At 44.7% G+C, this 21861-nt stretch overlaps 1 protein-coding gene across 1 annotated transcript in view; it reads left to right on the top strand.

Moving 5' to 3' along the window:
• Window positions 1-21861, top strand: part of exoc6b (exocyst complex component 6B) — a gene marked incomplete at its 3' end in the record, with an annotated part of 249105 nt that overhangs the window by 119716 nt on the left and 107528 nt on the right. The window contains exons 9-13 of the mRNA XM_084332506.1: window positions 44-164; window positions 1930-2001; window positions 5800-5897; window positions 7268-7373; window positions 7747-7856. Of these exons, the coding sequence (XP_084188632.1) occupies window positions 44-164; window positions 1930-2001; window positions 5800-5897; window positions 7268-7373; window positions 7747-7856 (507 nt within the window). The remainder of the gene's footprint in view (window positions 1-43; window positions 165-1929; window positions 2002-5799; window positions 5898-7267; window positions 7374-7746; window positions 7857-21861) is intronic.

Raw genomic sequence — 21861 nt, 5'->3', positions numbered from 1 at the left:
CTCTCTCTCTCTCTCTCTCTCTCTCTTCCCCCCCCCCCCCCAGGTTCTTTGTGGTAGAGGACCACATCCTTCACACCACGCAGGGCCTGGTGAACAGGGCCTATGTAGAGGAGCTGTGGGAGCTGGCCCTGTCCAAGAGCATCGCTGCCCTGCGCACACACTCTGTAAGAACACACACACACACACACACACACACACACACACACACACACACACACACACACACACACACACACACACACACACACACACTGTCCAAGACCATCGCTGCCCTGCGCACACACTCTGTAAGAACACACACACACACACACACACACTGTCCAAGAGCATCGCTGCCCTGCAGACACACTCTGTAAGAACACACACACACACACACACACACACACACACACACACACACACACACACACACACACACACACACACACACACACACACACACACACACACACACACACTGTCCAAGACCATTGCTGCCCTGCGCACACACTCTGTAAGAACACACACACACACACACACACACACACACACACACACACTGTCCAAGAGCATCGCTGCCCTGCAGACACACTCTGTAAGAACACACACACACACACACACACTGTCCAAGACCATCGCTGCCCTGCCTGCGCACACACTCTGTAAGAACACACACACACACTGTCCAAGAGCATCGCTGCCCTGCAGACACACTCTGTAAGAACACACACACACACACACACTGTCCAAGACCATCGCTGCCCTGCAGACACACTCTGTAAGAACACACACACACACACACACACACACACACACACACACTGTCCAAGAGCATCGCTGCCCTGCGCACACACTCTGTAAGAACACACACACACACACACACACACACACACACACACACACACACACACACACACACACACACACACACACACACTGTCCAAGACCATCACTGCCCTGCGCACACACTCTGTAAGAACACACACACACACACACACACACACACACACTGTCCAAGACCATCACTGCCCTGCGCACACACTCTGTAAGAACACACACACACACACACACACACACACACACACACACACACACACACACACACACTGTCCAAGACCATCACTGCCCTGCGCACACACTCTGTAAGAACACACACACACACACACACACACACACACACACACACACACACACACACACACACACACACACACACACACACTGTCCAAGACCATCGCTGCCCTGCAGACACACTCTGTAAGAACACACACACACACACACACTGTCCAAGACCATCGCTGCCCTGCAGACACACTCTGTAAGAACACACACACACACACACACACTGTCCAAGACCATCGCTGCCCTGCGCACACACTCTGTAAGAACACACACACACACACACACACACACACACACACACTGTCCAAGACCATCGCTGCCCTGCGCACACACTCTGTAAGAACACACACACACACACACACACACACACACACACACACACACACACACACACACACACACACACACACACACACACACACACACACTGTCCAAGAGCATCGCTGCCCTGCGCACACACTCTGTAAGAACACACACACACACACACACACACTGTCCAAGAGCATCGCTGCCCTGCGCACACACTCTGTAAGAACACACAGAGACACACACACACACACACACACACACACACACACACACACACACACACACACACACACACACACACACACACACACACACACACACACACAGAGACACACACACAAACACGGTTATTAATTGGAGCAGTCTAGAGGTTAGTTCATTATTTTATGCAAGCTCTAACGTGAAACATTGAAAACTATTCTATTCCTCTCATTCTTAACACACAACACACACACTGTCCGAGCCTATCGCTGACTGTGGACACACAGACACACATTCAATCTCTTTCTCTCTCTCTAGTCATACTGTGATGACCCGGACCTGGTCCTGGATTTGAAGAACCTCATCGTTCTCTTTGCTGACACACTACAGGTATCTGTCCTGACTGTTTGTGTGTGTGTGTGTGTCGGTATGTATGACACACTCTTCCAACTTATCTCCCTATTTATATCCTCTCTTCTTCTTTCTGTACTTCTCTCCTCTCCTCTTTTTCTCTCCCTACCTCTCTCCTCTCCTCTTCTTCTCTCCCTACTTCTCTCCTCACCTCATCTTCTTCTCTCCTCACCTCTCCTCTTCTTCTCTCCCTACTTCTCTCCTCACCTCATCTACTTCTCTCCCTACTTCTCTCCACTCTCATCTCCCTACTTCTCTCCTCTCCTCTCCTCTTCTCCTCTCCCTACTTCTCTCCTCACCTCTCCTCTTCTTCTCTCCCTACCTCTCTTCTCTCCTCTTCTCCTCTCCCTACTTCTCTCCTCACCTCTCCTATTCTCCTCTCCCTACTTCTCTCCTCACCTCTCCTCTTCTTCTCTCCCTACTTCTCTCCTCACCTCTCCTCTTCTTCTCTCCCTACTTCTCTCCTCTCCTTCTCTCCTCACCTCTCCTCTTCTCTTCTTCTCTCCTCACCTCTCCTCTTCTCCTCTCCCTACTTCTCTCCTCACCTCTCCTCTTCTCCTCTCCCTACTTCTCTCCTCACCTCTCCTTCTCTCCCTACTTCTCTCCTCACCTCTCCTTCTCTCCCTACTTCTCTCCTCACCTCTCCTTCTCTCCCTACTTCTCTCCTCACCTCTCCTCTTCTTCTCTCCCTACTTCTCTCCTCACCTCTTCTTCTCTCCCTACTTCTCTCCTCTTCTTATCTGACATGGCCCCCCTAAGAACCACCAGGGTAAAAAATTGCACTGAGCCGTGGATGCACTCCGAAATACTGGCCGCTATGAAAACCAGAGACAAAAAATGCTCTGAGTTTCGAAAAAGTCAGTCAAAGCTTACCAAAAGCACGAGCAGTGAACTCCAAGCCCACGTGACTGAACTCAAACTAGAAAGAAACCGACTAAGAAACGACGTAAACTCCATGATAAAACTGAGGAAAACAAAAACAAACCATGTGAACTTTGGAAATTACTCAATAATCAACTAGGATGCAGTAAAAAACTTAAAACCAGATTCTCAAACATAAACATAAAAACGGACAACACGCTCATCACAGACTAGCTGGATGTAGCCAATTACTTAAACATTTTCTTCACAAACATAGCCACAACACTGGTAAACAAACTACCCTCCCACTCAGGGCTTTATGGGGTAGAACACATTTACTACAAAAACCTAGGGGTCCGCAAGGACGACTTCAAGCTGGAAATGGTAACAACAGATGAGGTACTCAATAAACTGAGTGCCCTCCAACCTAACAAGGCCACTGGCCATGACAACATCCCCTCCAAATTCCTCAGAGACTCAGCAGCCGCCATCACCCCAGTCATCACACACATAATAAACCTCTCCATAAAACAGGGACACGTCCCCAAGGACTTCAAAATTGCGAGGTTGACCCCTCTGCACAAAAAGGGCAGCAAATTAGACCCAGGCAACTACCGCCCTGTTTCTATTCTCACCTCCATCTCGAAAGTCATGGAAAAAATAGTCTACGAACAGGTCGAAAAGTACCTAGCGGAAAAAAATCTAATCTACGAATTCCAATCTGGCTTCAGAACATCCCACTCCACTGACACATGCCTTCTCTATTTGAATGACCACATCAAACAAGAGGTGGACGCAGGCAAATACTGCGGCATGGTCATGCTGGACCTACAAAAGGCCTTCGACACTGTCAATCACTCCATTCTGATTGACAAGCTAAAAGCAATTGGTTTTGATAGTCTATCAGTGAGCTGGATGCAATCCTACCTTGAGGGGAGGGAACAGATGGTGGAGGTAAACGGTACCCTATCCCCCCCCCTCACAGTGAGCTGTGGTGTTCCACAAGGAAGCATACTAGGACCGCTACTGTTCCTAATTTATGCAAATGACATGTCGTCAGCTTGTGACTGCAACTTGTTCCTGTTTGCGGACGACTCAGCCCTGCTGGTCTCTGACAAGAATAAGTTACAGGTTGAAAAAACCCTCAGCTCGGAACTAGGCAAAATCTGCATATGGCTCGCTGATAACAAACTATCATTACACATGGGCAAAACAGAGTCCATTCTCTTCGGTTCAAATAACAAACTCAGCAAGACCGACTGCTTCTCAGTTACAGTGGGTGACAATATTGTCACAAGGAAAGATGAAATTACCTACCTGGGTTCCATCCTAGAGGCTAATCTCTCCTGTGACAAAATGGCATCCAGTGTAATAAAAAAAGTCAACCAACGAACTCTATTCTTGTACCGGATCTCCTCTCTGGTAAACAAGAATACCCTGAAGACTCTGGCAGGAGCACTCATTCAAGGGTACTACGACTATGCTTGCACCTCATGGTACCAAAGCACCTCAAAGGCGCTAAAAACAAAATTACAAACATCTCAAAACAAACTGGTCAGACTACTGCTTGACCTTACTCCTAGAACCCACCTCACCCCTGCCCACTTTGACAACCTAGGATGGCTTAGAGTAGACGACAGAGTACAGCAATTTGCAATGGGCCTGGTCTACAAGATACACTACACGACCAAGGTACCCATGTACATGTCAAAATACTTCCCAAAGGTCAGTGAATACCACGGTCACAACACCAGAGGGAGCGCCACAAATCATGTTAAACCCAGATTCGGCTCAAATAAAGGACTAAACACGTTTCGCAATTATGCCACATCAATGTGGAACGCCCTACCCAAAGCTGTAAAGGAATGTGGATTACTACCCACTTTCAAAACCACTCTCAAGGGACACCTACGGGAGACTGCAATTCAAAACTGGCCCCTGTAAATGTCCTAACCCAACCCCCTCCAATGTACAGTCATTTACCTAGTATGGTTTTGTCAATAGTCCAATGTACAATTTTGCTTGTTTGTACAGTGTCTCCCCCCCCCCCCCCCAACCACCTCCAATGTAAATTACCCAGTATGGTTGACAATATCCCAATGTACCCAACCCCCCCACACAACCCCACCCAACCTCCTCCAATGTACAGTTTCTACGTCAAATGTATATACTCCCTTTTCTTGACTCCTTCTGTATCACAAACAGTACTGTATTTGCAAATCTGGTATGTCATAAATGTATAGATGTAGCAGTACTGAATATCTGTATGTCATGTATGTCATATATGTCCTGATGAATTGAAAATGGGGGACCCTGATGTAAACAAGACGAAAGTCTTTCTCTGGTCTGCATCCCCTTAACAATTGTGTGTATTGAGCTGTACTGTAGTGTACCCATTCTGCAATCTGTTAATAAAGTTTTCAATCAATCAATCAATCACTTCTCTCCTCACCTCTCCTCCTCTCCTCTCCCTACTTCTCTCCTCACCTCTCCTCTTTTCCTCTCCTACTTCTCTCCTCACCTCTCCTCACCTCTCCATACTTCTCTCCTCACCTCTCCTCTCTCTCTCCCTACTTCTCTCCTCACCTCTCCTCTTCTTCTCTCCCGACTTATCTCCTCTTCTCTCCCTACTTCTCTCCTCACCTCTCCTCACTCTCCTACTTCTCTCCTCTCCCCACCTCTCTGCTGCAAACAAACAAATTCCAACTAGAATCTATCTCTTTCCTCCAACAATGGAATCCATGGTCTAGCGAATTTAACCTTTCTATCAAGGTTCTATCAACATTTCTATGTAAATAATGTATATGTTCCTATTGCTAATAGTTTCTCCTCCCTCTGTCCAGGCTTATAAGTTGTTGATTGTATCGTATCTGGTCGTATCCTGTCGTGTCTGATGTTGTTGTTTGTGGTCTCCAGGGTTACGGGTTCCAGGTGTCTCAGCTGTTTGACATGCTGTTGGAGATGAGGGAGCAGTACGGAGAGATCCTGCTGAAGAAGTGGAACCTGACCTTCAGGTGAGACCTACAGGCCACACACACACACACGCACACACACACACAGACTCGTCACCTGCTCTTTTCCATGCGCTTACAGGAATACAGTTTGACGATGTACATTTTGATTAATTTGATTGATTGATATTGTGTTGGTTGGTTGAATTTGCGTTAATCCTCTGGATCCGTTAGGGGGGCTGGTAGGACCCTTAGGCCAGGTGGAGCCCCCTAAGGCACTGAGAGGTCATGAGGTCGCTATTAGTTTGTGGGAACCACACACACACAGACCTACCGTCGTGTTGTCATTACACTGTACTGAACTTGTAAGGCTCTGGTGTGTGTGTGTGTATTTATATATATGTCGTGGCCTGACCTTCCCTTTTTCTAGAGGTCATAAGGGCGCCGTTAGGTTGTGGGAACATCTCTCACACACACACACACACACACACACACACACACACACACACACACACACACACACAGAGCGTTAGCTGGTGGGAAACATTGTGGTTTTGAAGTTTTACGAGCATCACGGGGAGGAAGTGCTTTAAACAACATCCGGAACATTCCCTGCTTCCTAGAATGGGCAGCGCTGGTGGCAACCCCCATGTGTGTGTGTGTGTGTGCGTGTGTGTTTGTGTGGTTTTGAGTGCCAGTCTATTGTTTTAGCTCACACCAGTGGGATTTTGAATACTTCCAGAACGGACACACATACACTCGCACATGTACGTACGTACGTACACACACACACACACACACGCATGTGGATACTCATGTACACACATAAACACACACAGGGAGCAGTGGGGAGCCACAGGAATGTTGTATTGTTAGAGAGCGAGGTGCTCTGGTTCACGGCCTTTCTACGGAGCGCTGGAACGCCACGCTCGGACCTCCAGCGGGGGGGGGGGGGGGGGGCGGGGGGGGGGGGGCGGGGGGGGGGTGGCAAGCCACACACAGTATACTGGCCCCCTGAGGGGGGTGTGTGTGTGTGTCGGACCCCTTAATGACATCGCAGGCATTCCTCTTGACCTCAGTGCATCATAGATGATGAAGGGAGAATAAATCAGTTTTAAACGGGAGAGGAGAGCGCTGCGATGCTGCACGGTACATCCCTGTGGTGCAGGGAAGGCAGCCTTGTGTTGAACTGAATTATATTCCACTGGAATTTAAAAAGAGTAAAGTGAATTTAATTAAATGAAGATTTATATAATGGCCATATAATGATTATTTGTTCTTCTCTTCTCTTCTCTTCTCTTCTCTTCTCTTCTCTTCACCCTTCTTCTCTTCACCCTTCTTCTCTTCTCTTCTCTTCACCCTTCTTCTCTTCTCTTCACCCTTCTTCTCTTCTCTTCTTTACCCGCTTCCCCTCCTCTCCTCTCCTCTTATAGACATGCCTTGGACCAGGATAACTACAGTTCCATCCCCGTGGCAACAGAGCAGGAGTTCCGTCAGTACACCTCCCAGTTTCCCCTGCAAGATGCTGAACTGGAAAAGGTGCGTCTATGAGAGTGCTGGGGCATAGATCAGGTTTGAACAAATCCAAAGCAAAAGACGTAATTCAAACTTTTATGTAATCAGAATCCTCCATTATTACCCCCTGGCCCCATGACTTTTTATAATCACAAAGCTACTTGGGAGCAGCACCGTGTTGCGAGAAGGCAAGTTTGAACAGGTGGCTTTTGAGATGGGTCTTGAAGAGGTTGACGGCGTCGGAGCCTCGGACGGCAGGTGACATGCAGACATGTAGTGACATGTATATGCCAGTAGCTCCTGAGTATGCCAGTGACGTGTAGTGTCGTAACACATACATGACGTCTGTTGAGCTCCATGTGACGGCCACTCTCCACCCCTCTCTCTCTCATTACAGCTGCCCTTCCCTAAGAAGCTGCCTTTCTCAGAGTTCGTCCCCAAGGTCTACTGTCAGCTCAAAGAGTTCATCTACGCCTGTCTCAAATACTCAGAGGACCTGCATCTCAGGTACACGCACACACGCACACACACACACGCACACGCACACGCACGCACACGCACACGCACACACACGCACACGCACACGCACACGCACACACACACACACACACACACTTCCTCCCTTCCCCCAGCGAGAAATCAGAACAGAGGTGAAAGTCAAAGGTCATGGGTATTGATGACCACGACCCTGAGCGTCCAGTCTGCATCCGGATAGGAGTGTGTTGGGTTGAGCAAGTGTGTGTGTGCGTGTGTGTGTGTGTGTGTGTGGGGGGCGGGGCATATTCAACCAAGTATGTGCGCAGTTGTACACGTTTGTGTGGCATAAGCTTCATGTGATTGTGAGAGCGGATGTATGTGTGTAGTTGTGCGACTGTGTGTGTGTGTGTGTCTATGTGTGTTTTTAAGCAGACAGGAAGGCGCGCCGCTGTCGTGCAACTTAATACCACCGCATGCGTAACCGTAGAAACCACAACGCCAGACCAAACAGCTGAGTGATTACCGTGATGAGGAGAGTGAGTAGTAGGATTACCATCTGGCAAGGTCAGAGGAGATGATCACAGAGCGAGGGAGATGGCATCTAGATAAGATAATCCTGTACAGAGATAAGATAAGACACTAATAAGAGAAGAGAAGAGACGATCCCTTAACCCCGGACAGAGATACGATAAGACATCAATAAGATACCAATAACATACGATATCCCTGCTTGCCTACTGAGTCAGCTTTCCACTTGAAAGGTAAGGCAGACAAGTTCCTGTTGACACAAACCCCATTGGAAAGGGATTGGTCCGTTCATACACCATTAGAAAGTGATTGGTCCGTTCATACACCATTGGAAAGGGATTGGTCTGTTCATACACCATTGGAAAGGAATTGGTCCGTTCATACACCATTAGAAAGTGATTGGTCCGTTCATACACCATTAGAAAGTGATTGGTCCGTTCATACACCATTAGAAAGTGATTGGTCCGTTCATACACCATTAGAAAGGGATTGGTCCGTTCATACACCATTAGAAAGGGATTGGTCCGTTCATACACCATTAGAAACTGATTGGTCCGTTCATACACCATTGGAAAGTGATTGGTCCGTTCATACACCATTGAAAAGTGATTGGTCCGTTCATACACCATTAGAAAGTGATTGGTCCGTTCATACATCATTGGAAAGTGATTGGTCTGTTCATACACCATTGAAAAGTGATTGGTCTGTTCATACATCATTGGAAAGTGATTGGTCTGTTCATACACCATTAGAAACTGATTGGTCCGTTCATACACCATTAGAAAGGGATTGGTCCCTTCATACACCATTAGAAAGGGATTGGTCCGTTCATACACCATTAGAAACTGATTGGTCCGTTCATACACCATTGGAAACTGATTGGTCCGTTCATACACCATTGGAAACTGATTGGTCCGTTCATACACCATTATAAACTGATTGGTCCGTTCATACACCATTGGAAAGTGATTGGTCCGTTCATACACCATTAGAAAGTGATTGGTCTGTTCATACACCATTAGAAAGTGATTGGTCTGTTCATACACCATTGAAAAGTGATTGGTCCGTTCATACACCATTAGAAAGTGATTGGTCCGTTCATACATCATTGGAAAGTGATTGGTCTGTTCATACACCATTGAAAAGTGATTGGTCTGTTCATACATCATTGGAAAGTGATTGGTCTGTTCATACACCATTAGAAACTGATTGGTCCCTTCATACACCATTAGAAAGGGATTGGTCCCTTCATACACCATTAAAAACTGATTGGTCTGTTCATACACCATTAGAAACTGATTGGTCCCTTCATACACCATTAGAAACTGATTGGTCCGTTCATACACCATTGGAAAGTGATTGGTCCGTTCATACACCATTGGAAAGTGATTGGTCTGTTCATACACCATTAGAAAGTGATTGGTCCGTTCATACACCATTGGAAACTGATTGGTCCATTCATACACCATTGGAAAGTGATTGGTCCGTTCATACACCATTGGAAAGGGATTGGTCCGTGCATACACCATTAGAAAGTGATTGGTCCATTCATACACCATTAGAAACTGATTGGTCCGTTCATACACCATTAGAAAGTGATTGGTCCGTTCATACACCATTAGAAAGTGATTGGTCCATTCATACACCATTAGAAAGTGATTGGTCTGTTCATACACCATTAGAAAGGGATTGGTCCGTTCATACACCATTAGAAACTGATTGGTCCGTTCATACACCATTAGAAAGGGATTGGTCCCTTCATACACCATTAGAAAGGGATTGGTCCGTTCATACACCATTAGAAACTGATTGGTCCGTTCATACACCATTAGAAAGGGATTGGTCCCTTCATACACCATTAGAAAGGGATTGGTCCCTTCATACACCATTAGAAAGTGATTGGTCCGTTCATACACCATTAGAAAGGGATTGGTCCCTTCATACACCATTAGAAACTGATTGGTCCCTTCATACACCATTAGAAAGTGATTGGTCCGTTCATACACCATTAGAAAGTGATTGGTCCGTTCATACACCATTAGAAAGGGATTGGTCTGTTCATACACCATTGAAAAGTGATTGGTCCGTTCATACACCATTAGAAAGTGATTGGTCCGTTCATACATCATTGGAAAGTGATTGGTCTGTTCATACACCATTGAAAAGTGATTGGTCTGTTCATACATCATTGGAAAGTGATTGGTCTGTTCATACACCATTAGAAACTGATTGGTCCGTTCATACACCATTAGAAAGGGATTGGTCCGTTCATACACCATTAGAAAGGGATTGGTCCGTTCATACACCATTAGAAACTGATTGGTCCGTTCATACACCATTGGAAACTGATTGGTCCATTCATACACCATTGGAAAGTGATTGGTCTGTTCATACACCATTATAAACTGATTGGTCCGTTCATACACCATTGGAAAGTGATTGGTCCGTTCATACACCATTAGAAAGTGATTGGTCTGTTCATACACCATTAGAAAGTGATTGGTCTGTTCATACACCATTGAAAAGTGATTGGTCCGTTCATACACCATTAGAAAGTGATTGGTCCGTTCATACATCATTGGAAAGTGATTGGTCTGTTCATACACCATTGAAAAGTGATTGGTCTGTTCATACATCATTGGAAAGTGATTGGTCTGTTCATACACCATTAGAAACTGATTGGTCCCTTCATACACCATTAGAAAGGGATTGGTCCCTTCATACACCATTAGAAACTGATTGGTCTGTTCATACACCATTAGAAACTGATTGGTCCCTTCATACACCATTAGAAACTGATTGGTCCGTTCATACACCATTGGAAAGTGATTGGTCCGTTCATACACCATTGGAAAGTGATTGGTCTGTTCATACACCATTAGAAAGTGATTGGTCCGTTCATACACCATTGGAAACTGATTGGTCCGTTCATACACCATTGGAAAGTGATTGGTCCGTTCATACACCATTAGAAAGGGATTGGTCCCTTCATACACCATTAGAAAGGGATTGGTCCGTTCATACACCATTAGAAAGGGATTGGTCCCTTCATACACCATTAGAAAGGGATTGGTCCGTTCATACACCATTAGAAAGGGATTGGTCCGTTCATACACCATTAGAAACTGATTGGTCCGTTCATACACCATTAGAAAGGGATTGGTCCCTTCATACACCATTAGAAACTGATTGGTCTGTTCATACACCATTAGAAACTGATTGGTCCCTTCATACACCATTAGAAACTGATTGGTCTGTTCATACACCATTGGAAAGTGATTGGTCTGTTCATACACCATTGGAAAGTGATTGGTCCGTTCATACACCATTGGAAAGTGATTGGTCTGTTCATACACCATTAGAAAGTGATTGGTCCGTTCATACACCATTGGAAACTGATTGGTCCGTTCATACACCATTGGAAAGTGATTGGTCCGTTCATACACCATTGGAAACTGATTGGTCCGTTCATACACCATTGGAAACTGATTGGTCCGTTCATACACCATTAGAAAGGGATTGGTCCGTTCATACACCATTAGAAAGGGATTGGTCCCTTCATACACCATTAGAAAGGGATTGGTCCCTTCATACACCATTAGAAACTGATTGGTCCGTTCATACACCATTAGAAACTGATTGGTCCCTTCATACACCATTAGAAAGGGATTGGTCCCTTCATACACCATTAGAAACTGATTGGTCCGTTCATACACCATTAGAAAGTGATTGGTCCGTTCATACACCATTGGAAAGTGATTGGTCCGTTCATACACCATTAGAAAGTGATTGGTCTGTTCATACACCATTAGAAACTGATTGGTCCCTTCATACACCATTAGAAAGGGATTGGTCCCTTCATACACCATTAAAAACTGATTGGTCTGTTCATACACCATTAGAAACTGATTGGTCCCTTCATACACCATTAGAAACTGATTGGTCCGTTCATACACCATTGGAAAGTGATTGGTCCGTTCATACACCATTGGAAAGTGATTGGTCTGTTCATACACCATTAGAAAGTGATTGGTCCGTTCATACACCATTGGAAACTGATTGGTCCATTCATACACCATTGGAAAGTGATTGGTCCGTTCATACACCATTGGAAAGGGATTGGTCCGTGCATACACCATTAGAAAGTGATTGGTCCATTCATACACCATTAGAAACTGATTGGTCCGTTCATACACCATTAGAAAGTGATTGGTCCGTTCATACACCATTAGAAAGTGATTGGTCCATTCATACACCATTAGAAAGTGATTGGTCTGTTCATACACCATTAGAAAGGGATTGGTCCGTTCATACACCATTAGAAACTGATTGGTCCGTTCATACACCATTAGAAAGGGATTGGTCCCTTCATACACCATTAGAAAGGGATTGGTCCGTTCATACACCATTAGAAACTGATTGGTCCGTTCATACACCATTAGAAAGGGATTGGTCCCTTCATACACCATTAGAAAGGGATTGGTCCCTTCATACACCATTAGAAAGTGATTGGTCCGTTCATACACCATTAGAAAGGGATTGGTCCCTTCATACACCATTAGAAACTGATTGGTCCCTTCATACACCATTAGAAAGTGATTGGTCCGTTCATACACCATTAGAAAGTGATTGGTCCGTTCATACACCATTAGAAAGGGATTGGTCTGTTCATACACCATTGAAAAGTGATTGGTCCGTTCATACACCATTAGAAAGTGATTGGTCCGTTCATACATCATTGGAAAGTGATTGGTCTGTTCATACACCATTGAAAAGTGATTGGTCTGTTCATACATCATTGGAAAGTGATTGGTCTGTTCATACACCATTAGAAACTGATTGGTCCGTTCATACACCATTAGAAAGGGATTGGTCCGTTCATACACCATTAGAAAGGGATTGGTCCGTTCATACACCATTAGAAACTGATTGGTCCGTTCATACACCATTGGAAACTGATTGGTCCATTCATACACCATTGGAAAGTGATTGGTCTGTTCATACACCATTATAAACTGATTGGTCCGTTCATACACCATTGGAAAGTGATTGGTCCGTTCATACACCATTAGAAAGTGATTGGTCTGTTCATACACCATTAGAAAGTGATTGGTCTGTTCATACACCATTGAAAAGTGATTGGTCCGTTCATACACCATTAGAAAGTGATTGGTCCGTTCATACATCATTGGAAAGTGATTGGTCTGTTCATACACCATTGAAAAGTGATTGGTCTGTTCATACATCATTGGAAAGTGATTGGTCTGTTCATACACCATTAGAAACTGATTGGTCCCTTCATACACCATTAGAAAGGGATTGGTCCCTTCATACACCATTAGAAACTGATTGGTCTGTTCATACACCATTAGAAACTGATTGGTCCCTTCATACACCATTAGAAACTGATTGGTCCGTTCATACACCATTGGAAAGTGATTGGTCCGTTCATACACCATTGGAAAGTGATTGGTCTGTTCATACACCATTAGAAAGTGATTGGTCCGTTCATACACCATTGGAAACTGATTGGTCCGTTCATACACCATTGGAAAGTGATTGGTCCGTTCATACACCATTAGAAAGGGATTGGTCCCTTCATACACCATTAGAAAGGGATTGGTCCGTTCATACACCATTAGAAAGGGATTGGTCCCTTCATACACCATTAGAAAGGGATTGGTCCGTTCATACACCATTAGAAAGGGATTGGTCCGTTCATACACCATTAGAAACTGATTGGTCCGTTCATACACCATTAGAAAGGGATTGGTCCCTTCATACACCATTAGAAACTGATTGGTCTGTTCATACACCATTAGAAACTGATTGGTCCCTTCATACACCATTAGAAACTGATTGGTCTGTTCATACACCATTGGAAAGTGATTGGTCTGTTCATACACCATTGGAAAGTGATTGGTCCGTTCATACACCATTGGAAAGTGATTGGTCTGTTCATACACCATTAGAAAGTGATTGGTCCGTTCATACACCATTGGAAACTGATTGGTCCGTTCATACACCATTGGAAAGTGATTGGTCCGTTCATACACCATTGGAAACTGATTGGTCCGTTCATACACCATTGGAAACTGATTGGTCCGTTCATACACCATTAGAAAGGGATTGGTCCGTTCATACACCATTAGAAAGGGATTGGTCCCTTCATACACCATTAGAAAGGGATTGGTCCCTTCATACACCATTAGAAACTGATTGGTCCGTTCATACACCATTAGAAACTGATTGGTCCCTTCATACACCATTAGAAAGGGATTGGTCCCTTCATACACCATTAGAAACTGATTGGTCCGTTCATACACCATTAGAAAGTGATTGGTCCGTTCATACACCATTGGAAAGTGATTGGTCCGTTCATACACCATTAGAAAGTGATTGGTCTGTTCATACACATAATTTAGAAGCATCTCAGGGCCATGATAAGATAAGATAAGATATTCCTTTATTGATCCCCACATATACATGTTGTACTGTATGTGAGTGGCTGTATGTCTGTCTCTACATTTCTATTATTGTATACTGTATGTCAGTGGCTGTATGTCTGTGGGTACATGTCTGAGTGTGTCTGTGCCTCTGTTTTATTTCAAAGTGTGTGTTTTATTTGTGTGTGTGTGTGTGTGTGTGTGTGTGTGTGTGTGTGTGTGTGTGTGTGTGTGTGTGTGTGTGTGTGTGTGATATTCAGAGGGGGCTGGGAACTGGGGAGGTACCATTGATCCATGACCAACGGAATAGAGGAGGAGGAGAGGGAGTGAAGGCGAGGTTACAGCGAATGAGGAGGAGTGAAGGAGAGGAGGAGATGATGAGTGAAGGAGAGGGGTAGAGAGTGAAGAGAGGGAGAGGAGGAAGAGAGGGAGAGAGTGAAGGAGAGGAGGAGGAGAGGGGTAGAGAGTGAAGAGAGGGAGAGGAGGAGAGAGTGAAGGGGAGGAGGAGGAGGAGGATAGAGTGATTGGGAAGAAGGACTAGTCAGAGGAGGGGAAAAGGAGAGGAAGAAAATAGAGATGAAATGAAACAAACTGTCCACCTGTGTGGACAGACGCACACACACTGGTAAACACACACACTACACACAGACACTGGTAAACACACACACTACACACAGCATCTCAGCCCCATGGGGTACGAGTATGAATGGATAATAGGAAAGAGAATGGGTCTTGGTTCTAAACCACAGACCGAATCACAATTTGACACTAATAATACACATCAGAGAGAGAGGGATTCTTGTGTCTCTATATGATAGTGTGTGTGTGTGTGTGTCTGTGTGTGTTTGGCCCCCTGCCTTCAGATTCTTCTGGACAGCGGAGGTAATTTCCTGATTGCCCGTCTTCTCCTTAGAAAAGTGGCTGTATTGTTTTATTTAATCCCAACTTCAACCGACACACACACACACACACACACACACACACACACACACACACACACACACACACACACACACACACACACACACACACACACACACACACACACAGGTCCCAGTGTTTAACCTCTACGGAAGTTCTCTCCAAGGAGATGGAACAGAAGCTGGAATTGATTTCTGCGGTGTGTGTGCGTGTGTTGTGTGTCTGTGTAAGTAAGCTAAAATCCTAAAATCAAACCCAGTCCTGAACCCTAACCCCCGGCATATTGATATCAGAGTAATTATGAAGGAATAGAATTTCATGGTCAGTTGGTTTTTTCTGATCAAGACTGTCTAGAATCAAGGTGGCTGTTACACACATCTATCTCAGCTCATCTCACTTGACTTTTTCCATTCGCATTTAGGACTTTTGCCAGTACAGAACAAACTATGTAACCTAACTCAGACATTTAGGATAGAATAAAATAGGATAGAAAAAATAGGATAGAAAAGAAATGGGATATAATAGGATATAAAATAAGAGGATAGGATATAATAGGATAGAGAAAATAGGATAGAATTAGGGATGCTCGATATTGGCTTTTTTACCGATACCGATATACTGATATTGTCCAACTCTTAATTTCCGATACCGATATCAACCGATACCGATAGATGCAGGGTTCCCCCCCCCCCCCCCCCCCCCCAAAAAACGGAATAATTTCAGGTAATTAACATTACATATCTCTTGTTGTGGAATTAACACAACATTATGCATACTTTTGACGATAAATAAAATCAGAATTTGTTCTTACTTGCTTGCCTGGGTAAATGTAAATTTAAATTTAAACCGATACCGATATTTTCCGATATCACATTTTAATGCCGATATTGGCCGATAATATCGGACATCCCTAGATAGAATAGTATAGGATATGATATGATGGGATACAATAGGACATAATAGAATAGAATAGAATATGATGGATACGATGGGATAGAATAGGACTCCAGCCACCCAAACGACTGCCTCTTTGAACTGCTGCGGTCAGGCAATCGCTACCGGAGTCTCATGGCCAGTACAGACGGACTCAGAAGGAGCTTCTATCCCCAGGGCCCAGGAGTTCAAAACATTTAATCCCTATCTGATCGGATCAGATTTAGATTGTGGGTAGTTCAAAACCAAAAAAAAACAGGATCAGGATCACTTTGATATCCGATCAGATCAGGAAATCAAATCCAAGCTTTAATCTGGATCAAATCTTCAAAACGGGTATTTCAAACCCACAACACAGGATTGGGATCAATTTGATCCCAAAAAACTGGATTATCTTGATCCCATCAGAGGGGTGGATTTCCAGTGGATTACCAGAGCAAAATGTACTATACAATTTATTAAAAAATATGTTTCAATATAAATAAGATGGCAACGTTTGTTAACTGAAACAATACACAGTAAGATATCACAAAAATTTTACTCTGTATTGTTGTATATTGACTGAACATTCCTTTACTTACTTCTTAATTACTTTTATTTTTATTTTTTATACTTACTTTCTTTTTACTGTATGTAGCACACTCTCATAGAGAAACAAGCATTTCATTATAAAGTATTGTATTTTGTTGTGACAAATAATAAACAAACTTGAACTTGATATAATATAATATAGTGGACAAATGTTACTAGAATATGATAGGATAGATTATAATAGAACAAAATAGAACAGAAGAAATAGGATAAATAGAGTAAAACATATATAATAGGGTAGATTAGGATAGATAGAATAGGATAGAACAAGCACTTGTGTTTTTTTTTCTTCTGTACTTTTTTTTCTGGTCTTTAAAAAAGTTTGCAGAAATATGGAAAGTTATTGCCGGCTGTGTGTAGTTGTCATTTAACACATGGGTTGTTCTCAGTAATGTTGCAGAGTGACGTGGCCTTTGTTTCCTCAGCCGCTATCAACCTTCATCATATTCAACACAGACCAAAACCTTGAAGAAATTATGGTCTGGAGAACGAACGGAATTTGAAAAATGAAAAATGTGTAGCGAGGAACCCTTTCCATTATATCTAAAAACCTCTGTTTCCTCTGTTCTCTGTCTTATGGCTAGAGGGCCGGGTGTTCTTGAGGTTAGAATGGGTCACTAGCGACTGAAAGACCCCAACACTCGGGGTATCCAGTCTTGCCGACACATATGGATGTCGCCTCACAATGGCCACTTACTGTACATACTTAAAGGGGAACTCCAACATTTTGGGAAATTAGCTTATTTAACATCTTCCCTGGAGTTAGACAAGAAGATACATACCTTTTTTGTCTCTGTGCGTGCATTTTAGCTTTGGGAATAGACGCTCCGTTAGCATAGCTTAGCTTCATCACTGGAAGTGAGGCAGGACAGTAGCCTTACAGTGCCTTACAGTGTATTGCAAGGTCTGACATTGACCAAATTTGATATGCATGACCTTGGTGGGCTCTAGGTCAACTCCTGAAAAGGGGGTCAATGTCAGACCTTGCAATCAAAAGTTAGGGGGCGCACTGAAATTATGGCAAGGGTTATTAGCCCCCTAACTTTTGATTGCAAAGTCTGACATTGACCCCCTTTTCAGGAGTTGACCTAGAGCCCACCAAGGTCATGCATATCACGTTTGGTCAATGTCAGACCTTGCAATACACTGTAAGGCACTGTAAGGCTACTGTCCTGCCTCACTTCCAGTGATGAAGCTAAGCTATGCTAACGGAGCGTCTATTCCCAAAGCTAAAATGCACGCACAGAGACAAAAAAGGTATGTATCTTCTTGTCTAACTCCAGGGAAGATGTTAAATAAGCGAATTTCCCAAAATGTTGGAGTTCCCCTTTAAAGGAACGCGTCAACATTGTGGGTCTTCTCCAGAGAGAGACAAATAGATAGATACCAGTTTCTTCTCTGTGCGTTCAGTAGAAAGCTATCTGGCTGCACGTTAGCCTAGCTTAGCACAATGAATGGAAGCGGACATGACCGGTTAGCCTAGGCATTGTCCAACTAACACCTCTCCCGAAGGCTAACTGGCCATGTCCGATGGTAGTGGTAGCAGTAATGGTAGTAGCAGCAGCAGTATACTTTATTGATCCCGAGGGAAATTCAGCACCACATAGTAGTAGTAGTAATAGTAATAGTTGCAGTATTTGTAGTAGTACTAGTAGCAGTAGCAGTAGTATTGGCAGATAGTAGCAGTGGTGGTAGTAGTAGTAGCAGCAGTAGCAGTAGTATTGGCAGATAGTAGCAGTGGTAGTAGTAGTAGCAGATAGAAGCAGTGGTAGTAGTAGTAGTAGTAGTAGTAGCAGCAGCAGTATTAGTAGCAGTAGTATTGGCAGACAGTAGTGGTAGTAGTAGTAGTAGTTGTAGTAGTAGTAGTAGTAGCAGCAGCAGTAGTAGTAGTAGTAGTAGTAGTAGTAGTAGTAGTAGTAGTAGTAGTAGTAGCAGCAGCAGTATTGGTAGCAGTAGTAGTAGCAGCAGTATTAGTAGCAGTAGTAGTGGCAGACAGTAGTAGTAGTAGTAGTAGTAGTAGTAGTAGTAGTAGCAGCAGTATTGGTAGCAGTAGTAGTGGCAGACAGTAGTAGCAGTAGTAGTAGCAGATAGAAGCAGTGGTAGTAGCAGTAGTAGTAGCAGCAGTATTAGTAGCAGTATTAGTAGCAGTAGTAGTGGCAGCAGTATTGGTAGCAGTAGTAGTGGCAGACAGTAGTAGTAGCAGCAGACAGTAGTAGCGGCAGACAGTAGTAGTGGCAGACAGTAGTAGTGGCAGACAGTAGTAGTAGTAGCAGCAGTATTAGTAGCATTAGTAGTGGCAGACAGTAGTAGTAGCAGCAGTATTAGTAGTAGTGGCAGTAGCAGCAGTATTGGCAGACAGTAGTAGTAGCAGCAGTATTAGTAGCAGTAGTAGTGGCAGACAGTAGTAGTAGCAGCAGTATTAGTAGCAGTAGTAGTGGCAGACAGTAGTAGTAGCAGCAGTATTAGTAGCAGTAGTAGTGGCAGTAGCAGCAGTATTGGCAGACAGTAGTAGTAGCAGCAGTATTAGTAGCAGTGGTAGTGGTATTGGCAGACAGTAGTAGTAGCAATAGTAGTATTAGTAGTATGGGAGACACAGTAGAACATGTTTTGGTAAGATTGTATCCCAGGCCAGCTGTAGAACATGTGGATCCAGAGTTGGGGACCTCTACACCACCTCTGGACATCATTCCAAGTCTTTACAAAGTGCAAAAGTGCATAGGCAAGGCGGATAGTGGTTGTTGTGCTTTTTGGTTTGGAACGGGTCCAGAAGACTAACTCCTGGATGTGTTCGGTGACAAATGACCGGTCACTTGTGCAACGGAGCCATTTGAGGGTTGGATGAAAATATGAGTGGAACTCCACGTTACTTGCCATTACACACACACACACAGACACACACACACACACACACTCTTAGCTGTCCATCGTGTTCGATGACGGCGCTTGCTCCAGGGATGGGGGTGAAGGGGGGTTCAGTGACACTGCCGCTGGTGCCACTTCTCGTGGGCGTTGAGTCTGATCCTTGAGCCGCACACCCGTCCACAGATGGCGCAAGGGAAGCCAGATACCTGGGGGATGCCAGCCGCCCGCTGGTGTCGTTGCGTGCGCCTCTCAGATCTTTGGTCTTGGTTCGTTTGGTGTATTTGGGAAACTGCAGTGGCACAAGTGACTTGCCAGGCTGATCTGTCGAGTGCCAGAGTTTCAAGCTGCGTGATGTTTGCACACTTTAGGAGGTCCCTGGTGTAGTCCTTAAAGCGTCTCTTTTGGCCTCCAGCAGCTTTGCTCCTCTCAGTTGGCCATAGCGGACTTGGCGGGGCAGGCGGTGGTCAGGCATACGTATGGTGTGCCCTATCCAGCGAAGATGTTTTTTGGCCACAGCTGCGGCCATACAGATTGAGTTGGTGTTGTTGAGGATGTCTGTGTGAGGGACTTGATCTTCCCAGGTCAGGCTGAGGATCCTTTGTAGGCAACGGATGTGGAAGGCATCCAGGTTGGTGATGTGCCGGCGGTATGGGGTCCAGGATTCTGCTCCAGAGAGCAGAGTGGAGAGACATACTGCGTTGTAAACGGCAACCTTTGCGTTGTAAACGGCCACACACACACACACACACAGACACACACAGACACAGACACAGACACAGACACACACACACACACACACACACACTGACACACACACACACACAGACACACACAGTGTTAGCTGGCAGACAGCACATAGATCACATTAGTTTTCCATCTGGTAGGAGCACAGCGCGGCCACCTACGCTAGTATGGCAACAACACAGCCTGTTGTTTACTGGCTGTTTATATGCTGTGTGTTGATTATGTGGAAGTTCAAGAGTTTGTGTGTGTGTGTGTGTGTACGTGTGTGTGTGTGTGTGTGTGTGTGTGTGTGTGTGACAGTGCCTGTGTCCAAATGTGTGATATTTGGATGTGTTTGCAGAGTTCACTAGCATACATTGACTGTTATATGACATCTATTTCTCTCTTTATTTTTCTCTCGCTTTCTTTATTTCTCTCTCTCCCCATGTCTCTTCTCTCTCTCTCTCTCTCTCTCTCTCTCTCTCTCTCTCTCTCTCTCTCTCTCTCTCTCTCTCTCTCTCTCTTCTCTCTCTCTCTCTCTCTCTCTTTCTCTTTCTCTTTCTCTTTCTCTCTGTCTCTCACTCTCTCTATCCCACGCTTTCTTTCTCTCTTGCTCTCTTTCAGTGTTGTTTTTGTCCACTCAGCACTTTCAATACTTCAGGAATTATCCCCCTCAGAATCGATGGAACGTTTTTTAGAATTCCTCCGCTTTTGGAATGAGTTTGGAGAGTTTGGAATTCCTGCCCCCCACTTTGGAACATTGTGTGTGTGTGTGTGTGTGTGTGTGTGTGTGTGTGTGTGTGTGTGTGTGTGTGTGTGTGTGTGTGTGTGTGTGTGTGTGTGTGTGTGTGTGTGTGTGTGTGTGTGTGTGTGTGCGTGTGCGCGCACTGAACTCCAGGGGCAGACAATTTACTGATTTTGGTTGGAATGTTTGTACCCACAGGGTTCTGGGTACACACACACACACACACACACACACACACACACACACACACACACACACACACACACACACACACACACACCTCATT

Source organism: Notolepis coatsorum (assembly GCF_963971535.1).
Source record: "Notolepis coatsorum genome assembly, chromosome: 1".
Lineage (NCBI taxonomy): Eukaryota > Metazoa > Chordata > Actinopteri > Aulopiformes > Paralepididae > Notolepis > Notolepis coatsorum.
Note: the sequence above shows the minus strand (reverse complement) of the source record. Positions and strands in the feature narration are given on the sequence as shown.